Consider the following 18,175-nt stretch of genomic DNA (forward strand, 5'->3'; position numbering starts at 1 on the left):
ATTCTAATTCTATCATCTGTGTCATTTCTAGGTCAGATTCAATTGACTGTCCTCACTATGGTTTATGTTCAGTAAATAAAATGCAACAATAATAGAGTGAAAAATTAATATTTATGTTCAAAGAAGATAAGATAAATGGGGCCAAAGAAGGCTTCATGGAGATGGCAAATAAAATTTAGCCTTAAATATATATATTTGATATATATATATTTGTAAAATATATATATATTTGTATTTGTATATTTGTATATATATATATTTGTAAAAATCAAATATATATATATATCAAGAATTCAGCTAGACAGGAGAGAACGCACTGGTAGGAAAGGTGAGGAAGCAGGAATGAGCACGGGCATGTTGAGAGGACAGTGCAGAGGCCAAGGGGGAGATGGGAAAACAACCCCTTGGGGCATTTGGTGCTCCTAACACAGCACTGAAGAAATATGTAAGTCTTCAGACTTAGAAAATGAGCTTATGGATGCTGAGGAGAAGGATGGGGGGAAAGGATAGCTAGGAAGTCTGGGATGAACATGCACACACTGCTATATTTAAGATGGGTAACCAACAAGGTCCTACGGTATAGCACAGGGAATTCTGCTCAGTGTTATGTGGCAGCCTGGATGGGAGGGGAGTTAGGGGGAGAGTGGATATATGTGTACATATGGCTGAGTCCCCTCACCATTCACTTAAAACTGTCAAACATTGTTAATCAGCTATATCCCAATACAAAATGAAAAGTTAAAAAAAAAAAGAAATATTTGAATCTTTACAGATTTTTAAGCAAGTGTCACTATCTCATAGTCACGATTTAGGGAGACTAACTTGGGGATCTTGGTGGAATGAAATGAAGGCCAGAGGGGCAGAAATAAAACATGGAGAGGAGAGGGAAGAACCAGGAAAGATGTTGAAGTTTAAATAAGAAACTTCTAACCTTGGCTTGAAGGATGAAGGGTGAGGGTGGGCAGTCTTCATCCATGGAAAATGAGTTTTTATTTGGTGTATTGAGTCTTCTGCATAGAGCCATAAGACTAAAACCTAGCGTAGAGGTCAGTACCAGACCAGATGGGCTGTCATCTCAGTTAAAAGGTGGTGGCTCAGCCCTGAACAAGATTTCTGAACTCCTTCTATCACTTGTATCATGACCCCAGACAACTTGCTTAACCTCTTTGAACCGCATTTTTTTTTTTCATTTTCTAACTGTCAAGAGTTTTGTGAAGAACAAATGTACTAATGGGTGGATGTGTGTCTGAAGTTCAAGTTAGAGGTTTTACAAAATAGGTAATGATACTTATTTTTATAATTACATCAAGCCATGTGAATGAATAAGATCTTGGAGGAAGACAGCAGAGACAGAGATCCCAGGGTTAAAACTTGGAGGAATTTCACAGCATATTATCCAAAAAGGGAGTCTGTGATGGAGGCAGAAGTAAACTTGAGGAGGTAAGAAACCTTGAAAATGGGGAGTGCTTTAGGGTGGGCTCTCTGTGGAAGAAATTCAGCTGGTAAATACTCATCAGGAGCTTCCCTGGTGGCTCAGATGGTACTAAAAAAAAATTTTTTTTAATCATCTGCCTGCAGTGTAGGAGACCTGGGTTCAATCCCTGGGATGAGAAGGTCCCCTGGAGGAGGAAATGGCAACCCACTCCAGTATTCTTGCCTGAGAAATCCCAGGGACAGAGGAGCCTGGTGGGCTACAGTTCATGGGGTCACAAAGAGTCAGACAGGACTGAGTGACTAACACTTTCACTTCAAACACTCATCAAAAGTGTCCATCTCGAGTTCAGGAATGATAGCATGACTTTCAGAGTCAAGAGTCTACGAGAAATGGAGAAAACACCCTTCTGCAGACGTCACTCCTTTGACCTGGGAAACCCCCAGACACAGTGAAAAGGCCTGAAAGGTGACCACAGGGAACTTGAAATCCTGAAGAACTCTTTGAATCCATCCTGAAGAAGGAGCATGTTAACAAGAGAAGGGTAGGCAGCTTGGCCTGTTTTCCGTCACTAGTTGGCAACCTCAGTTCACACCCTCCTCCTTCTTATCTGGCTTCCCTGCCTCACTCTTGGTTTCCCCTCTGCCCAAGCCCGTTTTCCATTTTGTTCCAAATCAAAAATCTGCTCCCGTCACTCATGTGCTCAGATCCCTTCCAGAGTTCCCCATTTCCCCAGGATAGAGGCGGTCTCCTTAGAGGAAACCGCTAAGTCCCTCCCATGGCACCTTCTGCCCCATTCAGACTTGGGCAGTTCCCCAACCCACCAGAGGCTCTCATCGCTCCCTGTCCTCGCGAGGATGCTCCTCCTAGGATGCCCGGCCCTCTTGGCTTCGCCTGGACAGCCTTCCTTAAGTCCCAGCTGAGCTGGATAGCCCTGTGCGTACCCTTGCCACAACAGCCCTTGTCACGGCCCTGAGAGTTGTCGACAGTCTATGACTTCTCATCTTTCTCTGACGGAAAGCCCCTTGAGAGCAGGGACGATCAGTGTCTCTTTTATCCGTACCGTCCCTCCCATACCATATTTTTTCCCAGACAAACCCTGATTTCAAGCAGTCTTTCTGGTTGTCAGTCCACTCGTTCCAGTTTAGGGTCTTCAAAACACACATCCGCTCTGTAACCCCGGGCCAGGGCGGAAAGAGCCCGGTGGCGAGCGCCTTAGCCGGATCGCGCCACCGGCACCTCCCGGGGCGGCCGCCAGGGGGCGCCGGGCTCTTTGTTTTCTGGCCCGGGGTCGGGGCCGGAGGCCCGCAGAGCGCATGCTCTGGGGCAGTTCGCGGCCGGGCCGGCGAGCGGAGGAGTTCCTTGTGGCGGACCTGCAGCGAGGTAGGTCGCGCTAGTCACGCACGGAGGGTCGGGGCGGGGGGCGGCGCGCGGGGCGGGCACAGCCCGGGGGCGCCGGCTGGCGGCGACCGGCCGGGGCCGTTGCCCGCGCGCGTCCGTGTGGCGCGGTGCCGGCCCCACGTGAAGCCAGCGCGGCTGGGAGGCGGGGGTGCAGGCGAGTCGGTCTGCGGCCCCGCGGGGCGCCCTGGAGCCAGCCCGCCCGCCCGGGCCCCGCCTCGCCCGAGCGAGGGCCGCGCGGCCCCTTCGCCGCCGCGCCTCGCACGCCCGGCCCGCGCCGCCAGCGGGGGCGGGAGATTCAAATGGCCCGAGCGCGGCCGGCCGGGGTTTTGCGCGCGGCCGCAGTGACCTCGGCGCCCGCGGTGCGTAGAGCCGCGCGCCTCCCGGGCCGGGGCGGGAGCCCCGGCGGTGCGGCGTTTCCGGAGCGGGAAAGTGATTTTAAAAAGTCCAGCACTGGTTTCGAGAATGCGATTTGCGGAGCGGGTGGGAATCCCGCCCGGCGAGGGTCGGCTCGAGGAGCTCGAGGGTAGGCTGCCGAGGGTCTGCGTAGGGAGCGAAATCTCAGCGTCAACAGGCACCGCCACGACTGTTGACCGGTGGCAGAGGTGTGCCGGGAACTCCGCATCAACTCATCTGTCAGCAGATTTAGTCGCTGGCGGTCTCCTCCTTGCCGCGCGTGCAGGGCTGGGGAAGATGGTGAAAGGGCCCCGGGTGGCCGTGATCGAGCTCCCCGCCTTCCCTGCGGAGGCCCATGTGGGGCCACAATTACTGTCCAGGATGATCCCCAAGGTGTGCCCATGGAGCCGGGGCGCTCGCTGCTCCTGGCGGTTATTAACCAAGGTGCTCCAAGTGTTCCTTGAGTGCCTATAGCAGAAGTCGAGTGTAGGGAGTGTGGATGGGGAACTCGGACGTTCACCCAAGCCTGGGCAGGAGGATGAGGGATGGCTTTCCAGCCGAGGTGACTCTTGGCCCGGGTTTTGAAGGAACAGAGGAGTTACTCGGGCGGACCGAGGGTGGAGGGTTTCTGGTGATCCAGGCAGGGAACACAGCACGTGCAAACGCAGGAAGGCGTGGGTGAGTGTTGTCATCAGAGATACCACGGTGTTTAAGTCTGACTGGCGCCCAGGGTACCGGGAGAGGAAGAGCAAGATGATCGAGCAGGGGCTGGGTCTCGAAGCCCTGGAGTGCTAGCGCTGGGTGAGGCGGAGAAGGCAGCAACGGTTTTACCCAAGAAGGACATCAGAGTGGAGTCTGGAAAGGTAAACTAGGAGTTCTCCATGCTCTTGTTGGGAAGCCATCCCAAGAGCAGGAATCCTGTTCAGCTTTGCAGCTTCCTAGTTGGCTACCCCTGGGCCATCCACCTAATCCCCCTGGGCCTTGTCCTTACCTGTAAGATGAAGATAAGAGAGTTACTAGTATCCTATAAAGCTGTGGTTCTAACACCTGGGGTAAGGTGTAGCCTCATTCTGCTGGAATAAATGAATGCACTTAAGCCTAGGCTCCCCTCTATATTTTTGGCTTCCCTGGTAGCTCCGTTGGTTAAGAATCTGCCTGTGATGGAGGAGACCCAGGTTTGATCCCTGGATGGGCAAGATTCCCTGGAGAAGGAAATGGCAGCCCACTCCAGTATTCTTGCCTGGAAAATCCCATGGATGGAGGAGTCTGGCAGGCTACAGTCCATGGGATCACCAAGAGTCGGAGACAACTTGGCAACTTAAACCACCACCACCCACCACCCCCTCTGTATTGAAGGGGGATCCTGGTAAGGATCTCTTGGGTGAGATCTGACCAGCTCTGTGCCTGACATCAGGCAGGAAGGAGTTGCTCCCCCAGTGTTTGTTGACAGACAAACAGAACCTCTCTCCTCCCTTCCCTCCCAGGGGACTTTCCTCACAAAGAGATTCTTCAGCCCTTGCGTCTGGCAAGTGTCTGCCTCCTGACATTGGGGTGACTGGGTGGGGACAGCTGCTGTGGTTGGAGAGATCGCCGTCTCCCTTTGCAGAGATGAGGTCACAGGGGGTCACAGCAGGAACACAAGGGCCCTGGTAGACTGTCTAGTCTACCAAATGAAGAAACAGGCCCAGGGAGAAGGGATGGGGGGATGCTCTGGTCCTGGTGGGGAGTGGTCGGCAGACCTGGGCTGTCATCCCCCGAGCCTTCACTTTCATGTCTGTAAAGCCAGGATGATCACACCTCTGAGGGCAGAGTGTGAGTATTCCAGGATTGACTGGCACATGTTGTTGTTCAGTCCCTAAGTCACATCTGACTCTGTAACCCCATGGATTGCAGCACGCTGGGCTCCTCTGTCCTCTGCCATCTCCCAGAGTTTGCTCACATTCATTTCCATTGTGTCCGTGTTGCTATCTAATCATCTCATCCTCTGCTGCCCTCTTCTCCTCCTGCCATCAATCTTTCCCAACATCAATGTCTTTTCCAGTGAGCCGGCTTTTTGCATTGGGTGCCCAAAGCATTGGAGCTTCAGCTTCAGCATCAGTCCTTCCAATGAATATTCAGGGTTGATCTCCTTTAGGATTGACTGGTTTGATCTCCTTGTAGTCCACAGGACTCTCGAGGGTCCTCTTCAGCACCATAATTGGAAAGCATCAGTTCTTCACCTTAGGAGTCTGTTAGTGGAAGTTGACTCTGTATCTGACTGATTGAGATTGCATCACATGCTTCTTCCAGACTGTGAACTCCTTGAAGATGGAAGCTGTGTCTGTTGGGGAGTGAGGTGTGGGGACAAGACTAGGACTTATACCCAGCCCAGACTCTCAATGTCTAGTTAAGAAAACACACCCAGGGACTTCCCTGGTGGTCCAGTGGTTAAGACGCCACATTTCCATTGTAGAGGGCACAGGTTCAATCCCTGGTCAAGGAACTAAGAAAACTAAAATAAACAAATAAATAAAACACACCCAGGGTGGTTAGAGAGGAAGTCTGTCCAAAGGACTGATTTGTGCGGTAGAAAACATGCATGTGGGTCATGGGTACAGGGCTCCACCTTTTAGAAGGTGCCCCTTCATCCCCCGCGTTGCCTCCGGGATTGCTCATAGACACTGCAATGCCTGGAGTCCTCCCTTTGAGAGACGAAGACTCTCAAGTTCAAAGGGGACTCAGGTGGGCTGGACTTGAGAGCCAGTGCGCTCTGCACCGCGGCATGGAGCTGTGCTTGTGGTCAGTCCTTCCACACGTGCTTCAGCAGATCTGTTGCCCACCTGGCCCACTCTCCCAGGCCCTCACTGCTTCCATGTCTCCCCTTTGCTCTCACCCACCATCTTGTCCCTTTCAGCAGGCTCCCACCCTCTGCTCCTTGCCTTTGGCCAGGTTCATAGGGAATCCTGGGGAGCCTTGTCCAGGCTGCCTCGATCACTGCCTGGATCATGACCTGCCTTTAGCCAACCGTTCTTTTGCTTTTAATTATCAGATATACCTGGATTCCATTCCTGGCTTTCTTTTCTGGCTGTGCCAGCTTAAACAAGTAAACCTACTTCTCTGCGCCTCGGTTCCCTCAGCTGTTAAATAAAAGTGACAGAGCCCTCTTCAGCTTGTTGCAAGAAGTTAAAGGTTGTTAGAGGGTAGGTGTGGCCAGTGCCCCAAAGAGACTCATCTGAAGAAGCAGATTGGTTAAATGATTATGATTCCTTTAGGACTGAGAGAGGGATCTGAGGTAGTATACCAGTGGAGGCAACTTTGAGTAGAAATTCTTGCAGTAGGATAGGGCTGGAGTGGGATGGAGATGCACTTGGTATGGAGAGAAGAGTAAGCAGTCTAAGATTATGAGAAGGGAGGGTGTGACAGATAAGGTGAGGCCAGAAGTTGTGTCAGTACCAGACCCTGGAGGTCTTTTAAAAAAGATCCTGAGTGTCTAGCAGAATAACATGTTTTGGTTTTTTTTTTTTCTTTGGTTAATGATCCATGACACTGAATACCTCCTATAACCTTTAGTTTTTCTGTCTCCACTCCAGGCCTTTCCCATAGGTCAACCCAACAGCAGCACTGATGTGCTGATACCATTCTATTTCCTGTTTTGTTTTGTTTTTTCACTTAACTTCTTGTGAGTACTTTTCCAAGCTCCTTCTCATTCTCCCTCCCCAGCAGAGCTGACGGCTACAGGTCATTCTGATGAGTTGACGGGGAAACATGCCTTTGGCAGAACAGGGCCCCAGACCTAGTGAACCGCGGCCAACCTGGCCAAGGGTTAGGAGCTGTTTACTGGAAAGAGTGGGTCCCTGGTGTATCCCACACTCCTTAACCCATCCAGCTCTGCCAACTTAACATCCCTTCTCGGTCAGCTCCCGCACACTTCACATTTGACAAAAACGCCTGGCGAGATGGGCCTCCCGTTCTCTCCTGTCAGTCTGTCCCCCAGTCTTCTCAGTAACTGAAGTCTACCATCTACCTAGTTACTTAAGCCAAAGCCTGGGAGTCCTTGTGTTGGGCCAAGTTCATAGGGGGATCAAGGGGGCCCTTCCCAGGATCCCCTGGATATTTTAGGATGAAAAAGTCATTCTAAGTTCCTCCCCCACCCTCATTCCCTACATCCAATCCACTGGCAAAGCAAGCCTGTCTCCTAAATTGTGTATTTTTCTTTGTTGCCTGAGACCAAATCATGTCACCAACTTCTCTCATTTGGATGCCTGCAATCGCCTCCTCTTCCAGTCCCTTCCAGAACAGTTGTTAATGAGACAGTCTTCTTAACGTTTGTCTGTTTTCCCTACTAGGCCTTGTACAACCTGTTCCCTGCTCCTCTTGTGCCTCTGATCCATCACTGTCCAGCTGCAGCCCTGCTGGCCTCCCCAGGTTCCTGAGCACATCACATGCTTTTGTCCAGGCCTTCCCCTGCTGGCTTTCTTTGCCTAGTATTTCAAGTCTTAGCCCAGATGTCACCTATCTGACCTATATCTCCTCCCCTATCCCAGTTACTCTCTTTTTTTTTTCATTGTGATAAACTATACATAACATAAAATTTACCGTTGTGGCCATTTTTAACTGTACATGGTTCAGTGGCATTAAATACATTTGCATTGTTGTGTCCCTGGGGTATTCCTACTATATCACCTTACCTATTCATCACACCACACTGCACAGCTGACCTGATCCCAGTGAAGATGCATTTCTAGTGTGGGAAGACGGGTCTCAAAGAGGCCGGTTGGAGGCGAGGAGTGCCGCCCTCGGAGAATGAAAGTTGCATGAAACACAGAACTGCCACCTCAACAAAGTCAAAACTGGGCCAGTCTCAGCCTGCAGAAGCTCAACCTGCAGAGGCTCAGCCCACACAGCCTTGGGGCATTCCAGGCCTTTGGCTACTTCCTTGTCTTCGGCACTTTGTCGTCCTCCCCCAGGGTAGCCAGCAGAATTGGGCCTGGAGGTTCCAGGCTGTTGACCTCATGTTCATACACCATGGAACGGGGAGCTGGAAAGGCTGAGGCTCTAGGACCTACTGGAAGGAAGGAAGGATGAGGTGCTATTTAGGCCCACAGTAGAGCCTAAGAAGGATTCTTAGAATTCTCTTGCCATTTATAGCCTTGGTTAAAGTCTCCATCCCTTTTCTTTAAAATGGAGGGGAGGTGGTAAGATTAGATTAGCTGTGCCCAAGCATCACCTGGAACAGACCCTAGATGTTTAAACACCAGCATTGATTATTGAGCCCCTACCCTCCCCTGTGATTGTATGTGTGCATGCTAAGTCGCTTCAGTCTTGTCTGATTCTTTGCAACCCTATGGACTGTACCCTGCCAGGCTCCTTTGTCCATGGGATTCTCCAGGCAAGAATACTGGAGTGGGTTGCCATGCCCTCCTCCAGTTGATCTTCCCGACCCAGAGATAACCGCCCTGTAATTACTTTTACAGTATTAGCTCATTTAGTCATAGTCATAACAAGGTGTAGGTACTATTGTTGTTCAATTGCTCAGTCATGTCTCTTTGCAGCCTCATGGACTGCAGCACGCCTGGCTCCTCTGTCCTCCACTATCTCTTGGAGTTTGCTGAACTTTATGTCCATTGAGTCAGTGACACCACCCTAATGGCAGAAAGCGAAGAGGAACTAAAGAGCCTCTTGATGAAAGTGAAAGAGGAGAGTGAAAAAGTTGGCTTAAAGCTCAGCATTCAAAAAACTAAGATTGTGGCTTCTGGTCCCATCACTTCATGGCAAATAGATGTGAAAACAGTGACAGGCTTTATTTTGGGGGCTCCAAAATCACTGCAGATGGTGACTGCAGCCATGAAGTTAAAAGACGTTTACTCCTTGGAAGTAAAGTTATGACCAACCTAGACAGCATATTAAAAAGCAGAGACATTACTTTGCCAACAAAGGTCCGTCTAGTCAAGGCTATGGTTTTTCCAGTAGTCATGTATGGACGTGAGAGTTGGACTATAAAGAAAGCTGAGCGCCAAAGAATTGATGCTTTTGAACTGTGGTGTTGGAGAAGACTCTTAAGAGTCCCTTGGACTGCAAGGAGATCCAGCCAGTCCATCCTAAAAGAAATCAGTCCTGAATATTCATTGGGAGGACTGATGTTGAAGCTGAAACTCCAATACTTTGGCCCCCTGATGTGAAGAGCTGACTCATTTGAAAAGACCCTGACGCTGGGAAAGATTGTAGGCACGCTGGGAAAGATTGTAGGCGGGAGGAGAAGGGGACGACAGAGGATGAGATGGTTGGTTGGATGGCATCACTGACTCGATGGACATGAGTTTGAGTAAGCTCCAGGAGTTGGTGATGGACAGGGAAGCCTGGCGTGCTGCAGTCCATGGTGTTGCAAAGAGATGGACACGACTGAACAACTGAACTGAACTGAGTCAGTGATGCTATCTAACCATCTCATCCTCTCCCGCCCCCTTCTCCTTTTGCCTCAATCTTTTCCAGCATCAGGGTCTTTCATTTCATGGCAGCACTCACCATCCACAGTGATTTTGAGTAATTACTATCCCCATTTTACTGAGGAGGAAACTGGTGAAGAGACTTAAGTAACTTTGTCCAAGGTCAAACAGCCAGAAAGTAGCTGAGTACATAGATAGCCTGGCTCCTCTTAACCACCACTTGCTCTACCGCTTTTGCATCTGGATAGCTGCAAGTTGCCTGGGCCCTGCTATCAGTTTCAGAGGGATCACAGAGTTTGGGAGCCTTAAGGCTTAGACAGCCGTCTTTCATAACCTTAAAAACCAGGGCTCAGTAAAGATTTCTTTCAGAAACTGCTTATGTGGAGGAAAAAGGGCTTTTGACCCAATTTGGGCCGGGTTGAAATTGAGACAATAGGGCAGAGTGTCTGTTCTTAGCGGCCTTGAGAAGGCAACACCAGTTAGTTGAAGCAAGGAGGCAGTCAGGACTGACAGCTCAGCTGCCCTGGATCCTGCGAGCTGCCACAACCCTTCATGTCACCCAGAGGTGATTTCCTTTCCCCCTTTTGTAACACCAGGTGTTTGTATGATAGTGTGAGTGTATATGCAGTGTTTTTCTCTTGTTGGATGGGTTTAAAGGAAAGCCAGGTTCCTCCTAGGAGTGGTGGCATTTTGGATCAAAGGGCACAGATGGTTTTGTTTCTTAAATTTATTTGAATTTTGGCTATACTGGGTTTTCATTACTGCCTACGGACTTTCTCTAGTTGCAGTGAGTCTGGGCTCCTCTGTTACGGTGCATGGGCTTCTTATTGCAGTGGTTTCTCGTTGTGAGCGTGGGCTCTTGGGCATGCAGGCAGAGTAGTTGTGGTGCATGGGTTTAGTTTCCACAGCATGTGGAGTCTTCCCAGACCAGGGATCGAACCTCTGTCTCCTGCATTGGCAGGTAGGTTCCTAACGACTGGACTGCGGTTGAGAAAGTCGTCTGGTTTGGTTTTATTTAATGAAAATATAGCTGTGAGTGTGTGTGTGGTCTGATTATAACAGTAATGTATCACCAGACTTACTAGTGGTTATGTTGGGGTTGGGTGGAGTTGTGATGTTCATTGAATGTTCTTCAGTGTTTTAATTTTTTAATAATAAAATTTAAAAATATATGTCATGCTGTTTGTATCTTAGATTAAGATATAAAGAAAAAAGTAAAAGTTGTCCGTAATCCCATTTTCCAGAGGTTACCATTATTAACATTGAATGTATTTCCTTCCACGTATTTTTATCTGTGTATGCTTTTTCTTTTCCACAAGTAGGATGATAGTCTGTTTTTCAGTCTGCTTATGTTACTTGACAATGATTCAGTAAATAAATCTCTGAAAACATCACTTTTAATGGCTTCATACTGTTTTATCATCAGTATGCCACATATTTAGCCAATCCCCTACTCCTAAGTACATGGGTTGTTCCATTTTTTTGTTGTTTTTGTTTTTTTAATGTTACGAAGAATACAGTAGAGAATATTGGTGGAACTTAATATTTGGGTTTATTTATTATTTGGTTCTCCTCAGGTAAATTCCGAGAAGTGGAATTGCTAGGCATTTCTTTTCACTTTTTTAAGGGGTTTTGATAAATATTGCCTTAATAGAGCCATTTCTGACATGGAGTCTTTGCCTGGGTTTTTCAGGACAAGAAGATGCCACCCAAGCGTATAGCTAAGAGAAGGTCTCCCCCAGAAGATGCCCTCCCCAAAAGCAAGAAGGTGAAGGGTAAGTTGGCCCTTAGTATGGGTGGCCTCTTGGCATCCCCAGAATCTGGTACTGGGCTCCTTCCTCCCTGAGATTTGAAGCCAAGGGGCCAGAAAGTCCAGGAACTCCACCCACCGTGAGGGTCTCCTGTAGCTCACTGATTCCCACCCTCTGGGAATGATAAAGGGGCAGAGACTTGCTTAAAAGCCCTCAGGTACCAGTGAAAAACTAGACCCTAAGGCTTTATCCTAGGCAGTAATGCCTAGTTAAGACCATTGACCTCCAGACTGGGTTCACTCCTGGCTCTGCCACTTTCTAGCTGTATAACTGTGGCAAATCACTAACCTCACTGAAACTAGAATACCCCATTCAAAACGGGCAACCTCACTGGGCTGCCATGAGGAAAATGAGCTCGTGTCCTGGTTAGCATTCAAGAGACGTGCCTTTGGTCTCCAATCTGCGGGGACCCTGGAGGGAGTGAGGGAGGAGAGCTCCCCGCAGTCTGGGAGGGTGGGGGGAGTGTGAACCCACACTCAGACAGTGTCTGTCTTTTGCAGACCCTCGTAACCAGGCAGTGAGGGCCGTTGCCTCCCGCCGTGTTCCAGGCGCCCGCTCCTGCCAAGGTGCCTGCGGGCTGTGCCCTCCTGACCAGAAGGCCCGACCAGGTGGCTGCCTGCCCAGAGCGCCCTCTGCGCAGCTGCAGCCGACCTGGCCGCCGTGGCCACACCCCCGGGGGGAGGGGCTGGACGCCATTGGCTGTCCGGGGTGCTGTGGCCCCGCCCCGGTTGGCCGGCTGATGGCCCAGCGCCGCACGCTGATTGGCGCGTACCTCTTTGCAAATGCCTATATGGTCTCTTACTCCTCCCTTTCCTCTTCAGCTGCGTGTCTGCTCCCCAATAGAAGTGGAGTGGGGGTCAGTGTGCCTATGTCCAGTGGTTAAGTCACAGCCTGAGGATGGAGACTAAGGACTGTGCTCTGACCATGTAGGCCTCCTCGCTTTGGTTTCACTGCAAACTCTACTCGTTATTAGCTCTTATGACACTCTCTGAGGCTCTGTTCTCCTTTTCTATAAAATGGGAGCCTGAAATGGAAGGCCTATAGCATAATGTGTGGGGCTGCAAATCAATTTAACATTCGTAGAGTAAGCACTGTTAGATGTTATTATGCCCTCTCTGTTAGTTGGTTCCTGACCAAGAACAGACAATCAAAAGCTGTCTTGTGCCCCGCTTCCCCTCCCCACCTGGATTTTTTTCTCTGTATCAAGTATATTATTGCCATTTCCTTCCACACACATTAATAATGTGCTTAGGTGGGCACTTTCCTGGTAGTCCAGTGGCTAAGACTCTGTGCACCCAGTGAGGGAAGCCAGGGTTCCATTCCTCATCAGGGAAGTAGATCCCACAGGCCACAACTAAGGACCCTGCATGTTGCACTGGGACCGAGCATAGCCAAATAAATAAATACAGATTTTTTTAAAAAAATGTGCTGGGGTTTTTTGGTTTTTAATTTAAAATTAAAATTTTCTTTATGTGAGTCATATTTTAAAGTCTTCATTGAATTTGTTTCAGTATTGCTTGTTTTGTGTTTTGGTTTTTTGGGTATGAGGCATGTTGGATCTTAGTTCCCCCACCAGGGATTGAACCTACGCACCCCTCTATTGGAAGGGTCTTAACCACTGGACCGCCAGGGAGGTCTCTAATGTGCTCAGTTTTTAATCTTCACAAACATTCTGTGAGATAGGTACTTTTCTTACGCTCGTTTCACAGATGAAGACACTTAGGCTTAGAGAAGTCTGACTAATGTTCTGTGGCAAGGCACGGATTTGGACCCACGTCTGTGTTATCCCACAGCCTGTGCAGCAGCCTCTCCTCTCTCGTCATCCTGCACACTTAGGGGCTATCTTCTTTACCCCTCAGTCTCCCATAGGTCCCACGGCACAGAACCAGGTATGGTGCTGACGCTGGGCCAGGGCGACGTGGGCCAGCTGGGGCTGGGCGAGAATGTGATGGAGAGGAAGAAGCCAGCCCTAGTGTCCATTCCAGAAGACATCGTGCAGGCTGAGGCTGGGGGCATGCACACTGTGTGCCTGAGCAAAAGTGGCCAGGTAGGTCAGGGTGGCACCAGATGGGACAGGACCTGGGACTGGGGGGCCTGGGGAAGGAGCTCTGAACCATATGCATTACTCTGTAGAGATGGAGCTGGCTAGATAAGCAGGGTGTGGCCTAGACATGAAGATACTGAGAGGCCAGACCTCGCACTAACGGGAGCATCCTCTGCACAGGTCTACTCCTTCGGCTGCAATGACGAGGGTGCTCTGGGAAGGGATACGTCAGTGGAGGGCTCAGAGATGGTCCCTGGGAAAGTGGACCTGCAAGAGAAGGTGGTACAGGTGTCAGCAGGAGACAGTCACACAGCAGCCCTCACCGAGGATGGCCGTGTCTTCCTCTGGGGCTCCTTCCGGGTAAGACTGGGTCTGGAGGATGGCTGTGGAGCTGGTAAGCAGAATTAAATATAGCTGGTGGGGCCCCATCTCCATGCCCTTGTTGTACTTGTAGAGAGATTGAGACCTTGGAAAGAGCTGGGACCCAGACCCCTGTACACAGTACTGACTGTTCCTATGAATCTGATGTTATGATGTTGTGTGTCACGGAAAAGTGGTGGGTCAGGGATACCTTTGGTCTTTGGCTGAGCCGAGAAGCCTGCTGACCCATTGCCTCCCTTTTAACCTCCCCCGTCCCCTTCCACACTTCTCAGAGGCATATCTCAGAATGTTCAGGACAGGAGAGTGTGGTTTAAACAGCAGATCAGCATTAAAATTGTTTTGGTACTTTGTTATTCAATTTATTTTGAAATGTCAGAAATAAAGGAATCTGATATTTCCTCGTTGGAGCTCTTTTAACACTTTTTAATGGAGAATTTCAAACATGTAAGAGTAATCAGAATGCTATTTTGAACTCTTATTTACTTGCCTGAACAATCATCAGCTTATGACCAACCTTGTTTGATTTTCACTCCCTTCCATTCCCCAACTCCTTTGTGATATTTTAATGCAAATCACAGACCACATGATTTCACTCATGAGTATTTCACTAGGTGGCCTAGCTCCTGCCCCCCTCTCCATCCTCACCTGGCACCAGTGCCCTTCACCACACAGCTCTGGGGGTGCCTGCAAAGCTGGATCTGGCTGGTATGAGACAGGCAGGGCTGGCTGAAAACTGACCCGCCCTCCCTTCCAGGACAATAATGGTGTGATCGGGCTCTTGGAGCCCATGAAAAAGAGCATGGTGCCTCTGCAGGTGCAGCTGAGTATGCCCGTGGTGAAGGTGGCCTCAGGTGAGTCCGGGTTCTTGCTCTGGACAGGAGTTGGAGAACCTTCTTCTGGGTCTGGCCCAGCCTTGGGCCTTACAGCCAAGCCCGGCATCCCCTGCTTTCTTCTCACCCTCAGGAAACGACCACTTGGTGATGCTGACAGTTGATGGCGACCTCTATACTTTGGGCTCCGGGGAGCAGGGCCAACTGGGCCGCGTACCTGAATTATTTGCCAATCGTGGTGGCCGTCAGGGCCTTGGTAGGTGTTTGTTTGTTTTTAATTTATTTTTGTCTGTGCTAGGTCTTCATTGCTGCATGTGCTTTTCTCTAGTGTGACAAGCGGGGGCTACTCTTTAGTTGTGGTACTCAGCTTCTCATTACAGTGGCTTCTCTTATTGCGGAGCACAAGCTCAGGGGCACGCAGGCTTCAATAGTCATAGCTCATGGGCTCAGTAGTTGTGGCTCCCAAGCTCTAGAGCACAGGCTCAGTAGTTGTGGCTCATGAGCTTACCGCATGTGGGATCTTCTGGGATCAGGGATTGAACCCAAGCTTCCTGCCCTGGCAGGTAGATTCTTTACCACTGAGCCACCAGGGAAGCCCTTTGGTAGGTGTTTTGCCGATTTAGTTTCAGTTTAGGTTCAAAGGATTCGTTAACAAAAGAAACCACTCATCACACACAAACAAAATGCTGTTGGTTTCACCTGTGCGTCATAAGATTTCGTCTGACCTCAGGGCGTTGGCCAGACCTCCAGGGGCTTAAGAAATTCCAGTGCCACTTGACTTCCTGGTAACAATTGGTGTGTTCACAAGTAGGCATGTAGTCCAAGCAGGGTCCAGGCAAGGTAGATGTCGGTCAGAGGCCTGCTCCCTACTTCTGAAGCCTGAACAAGACTACCGTACCATTTTAATTTCCCTAACAGTAGGTAGCTTAGGTTGCTCTAGTGGGGCAAGTTGGCAAGCCACCCCCTGCTGAAGGTCAAAGGCAGAAGGGATTCTCTTGTGTTCAGGCTTGCATCAGGTGGACCTGCAGCGATAGTTAAGGGATCCCCAGACTACCTCAGAGTTGAATCTTGGCTCTACCCCTTACTGGCCATGGGCCCCCAGACACAGTTTCCTCATCTCTAAACTGCCTGCCTCACTGGGTTGTTGTGAAGTGAACCGAGTTCATATAGAAGGCTGTCTGACACACAGTAAGTTCCATGTAAATGTTACCTCTCTGGCTCTGGGAGTCTGAGTGAGGCACCTGGCCTCTGTTGGCCTCAGGTTCCTCTTCTGTATTCTACGGAGAAGACTCCTTGCTTGGGCTCCCTGTGAGGGCTTCAGCAGTGAAGGAGACATAATGGGGCAGAGAGGAGAGGCCGTGTGTGTGCCGCTGACCCTGACCTCTCTGCCTGCAGAACGACTCCTGGTCCCCAAGTGTGTGATGCTGAAATCCAGGGGAAGCCGGGGCCATGTCAGATTCCAGGATGCCTTCTGTGGTGCCTACTTCACCTTCGCCATCTCCTCTGAGGGCCACGTATATGGCTTCGGCCTCTCCAACTACCATCAACTTGGTGAGTCCCAAGCCCATCCTCCAGCGTAGCCCAGAGTGACTTGGGTTGCAGTCCTGCCTCCACCACTCAGTCACTGTGCCCCCTCCGTGTGGGGTCACCTGACCTCTCAGAGCCTCACTTGTTGTTGTTTTTAATATTTATATATTTATTTTTGGTTGTGCTGGGTCTTCGTTGCTGCACTGTGGCTTTTTCTAGTTGTGATGAGCGGATGTGATGAGGGAGGGGATGAAGAAGGCAATTCCTTGGACAGTGTCACCCCTGACACCCCCATCCTGGCCTTCCCTCCCCAGGAACCCAAGGCACAGAATCTTGTTTTATACCTCAGAACCTAACGTCCTTCAAGAACTCCACCAAGTCCTGGGTGGGCTTCTCTGGGGGCCAGCACCATACAGTCTGCATGGATTCAGAAGGTAGGGGGTCTCGATCCCTCTCTGGGGTGGGGGGGGGGTGTTCCCTGGGCACGGGCCTGGCCCCACTCCATTAATAGCGATGCTTGGAACCTGGGCCTGCTCCATGGATTGGGCTAATTGTGGGTCCGTGAGGGTCACCCCACTCGCCAGCATCCTGGTGAGTCTTCCACCTGGGAGTTCGGTGGGGACCTGTGGAGGTTCTCCCAGGCCTCCCTCCACACTGAGAGAGGCACTGCAGATCTCCTCACCACCTTGGGATCGAGGGACCCACTCCCACGGATGTCGGTGCTCACCTGGCCTACCAGAGTGTGCCCGCTGCCATTCGTCTCTCTCCCGCCTCCCACAGGAAAAGCATACAGCCTGGGCCGGGCTGAGTATGGGCGGCTGGGCCTTGGGGAAGGTGCTGAGGAGAAGAGCGTACCCACCCTCATCTCCAGGCTGCCCACGGTCTCCTCAGTGGCCTGTGGAGCCTCTGTGGGGTATGCTGTGAGCAAGGATGGTGAGTGGGACCGCCACAGTCGGTCTGGTTGGGGTCTGGGGGTCATGATTCTTACCACAGTGCCTGGCAGGCTCCGTTGCCCACCATTCGATAGAACTGAGATGTGGAGAACAGTATTTGTGATGACATTATTCTGTCCTGATTGTTAGAAGCTCTGGCTTCAATGACATAAAGTGGGTAAACACATTATTAAAATTATTTTAATGTGTTGTAGCCAAGGGGATATATTAATTACTGAGGCCCAGATAGGCAAGGCTTCCCAGGTGGTTCAGTGGTAAACATTCTACCTGCCAACGCAGGAGATACAGGAGTTGTGGATTCGATCCCTGGGTGGGGAAGATCCCCTGGAGGAGGAAATGGCAATGCACTCCAGTATTCTTGCCTGGAAAATCCATGGACAGAGGAGCCTGGTGGGTCACAGTCCATGGAGTCAGGGAGAGTCAGATACAAGTGAACACACAGGCAAGGACAGGCAGAAGGACTGGAACCCAGGCCTCCAGACTCCTAACACAGGCATGCCTTCACATTTTATACCTTGGTGATCCTTTTTATATACAACCTAGTAACTGCCAGCTTCCCAGGGAGTTGTACTTACAATATCATTAGGAGAAAGCAGGCTTAGTAGTTGGGGTCCTGGCAAGCACAGCAGAGGAGGGTGTGGACACGTGGTCACCAAAGGCTGGGGGAACAGACTTGGCCTTGAGAAAGCAGGCTGGCAGAGGTGCTTCATCTGGGACTATCTGGAAAGAGTTCCTGAGGAAGTGGGGCTTTTACTGCACCTTGAAGGTTTAGTCCTTAATGATGAGAAAAGGAGAACGTCCAGAATAGTCTCAAAGGCAGGTGGTTCAGGGAATGGAGGTGACGTAAGGGTTTGGGGAATGACCAGTCATTGTCAGGCCTTGAACGCTCTGTCTGGGAGCAGGGAGAAGTCTCTGTCGATGCATAACAGCTGTGGTCTCTGGTTGACAAAGCTCTTTTTTGTCCATCGTCTCCTTGCCTCC

General features: G+C 50.4%; 1 protein-coding gene and 1 non-coding gene across 11 annotated transcripts in view; both read left to right on the plus strand.

Moving 5' to 3' along the window:
- Positions 1-18,175, plus strand: part of RCC1 (regulator of chromosome condensation 1) — a 34,224-nt gene that overhangs the window by 11,498 nt on the left and 4,551 nt on the right. The window contains exons 3-12 of one of the 10 annotated variants that reach the window (XM_065930197.1): positions 1,311-1,440; positions 11,342-11,423; positions 11,960-12,067; positions 13,319-13,506; positions 13,684-13,863; positions 14,639-14,735; positions 14,848-14,970; positions 16,110-16,265; positions 16,556-16,675; positions 17,022-17,174. In XM_065930197.1, the coding sequence (XP_065786269.1) occupies positions 11,351-11,423; positions 11,960-12,067; positions 13,319-13,506; positions 13,684-13,863; positions 14,639-14,735; positions 14,848-14,970; positions 16,110-16,265; positions 16,556-16,675; positions 17,022-17,174 (1,198 nt within the window). In that variant the 5' untranslated portion in view covers positions 1,311-1,440; positions 11,342-11,350. Of the gene's footprint in view, positions 1-1,310; positions 1,441-2,699; positions 2,816-3,214; positions 3,357-7,413; positions 10,610-11,341; positions 11,424-11,959; positions 12,068-13,318; positions 13,507-13,683; positions 13,864-14,638; positions 14,736-14,847; positions 14,971-16,109; positions 16,266-16,555; positions 16,676-17,021; positions 17,175-18,175 lie in introns of those variants that run through there. The other 9 variants (XM_065930198.1, XM_065930199.1, XM_065930201.1 and 6 more) reach the window with 9 other exon arrangements.
- Positions 5,636-5,708, plus strand: TRNAG-UCC (transfer RNA glycine (anticodon UCC)). Its single transcript has one exon. It is a non-coding gene; the product is annotated as a tRNA-Gly (tRNA).

The sequence above is a fragment of the Muntiacus reevesi genome, chromosome 3, assembly GCF_963930625.1.
Source record: "Muntiacus reevesi chromosome 3, mMunRee1.1, whole genome shotgun sequence".
Classification (NCBI taxonomy): domain Eukaryota; kingdom Metazoa; phylum Chordata; class Mammalia; order Artiodactyla; family Cervidae; genus Muntiacus; species Muntiacus reevesi.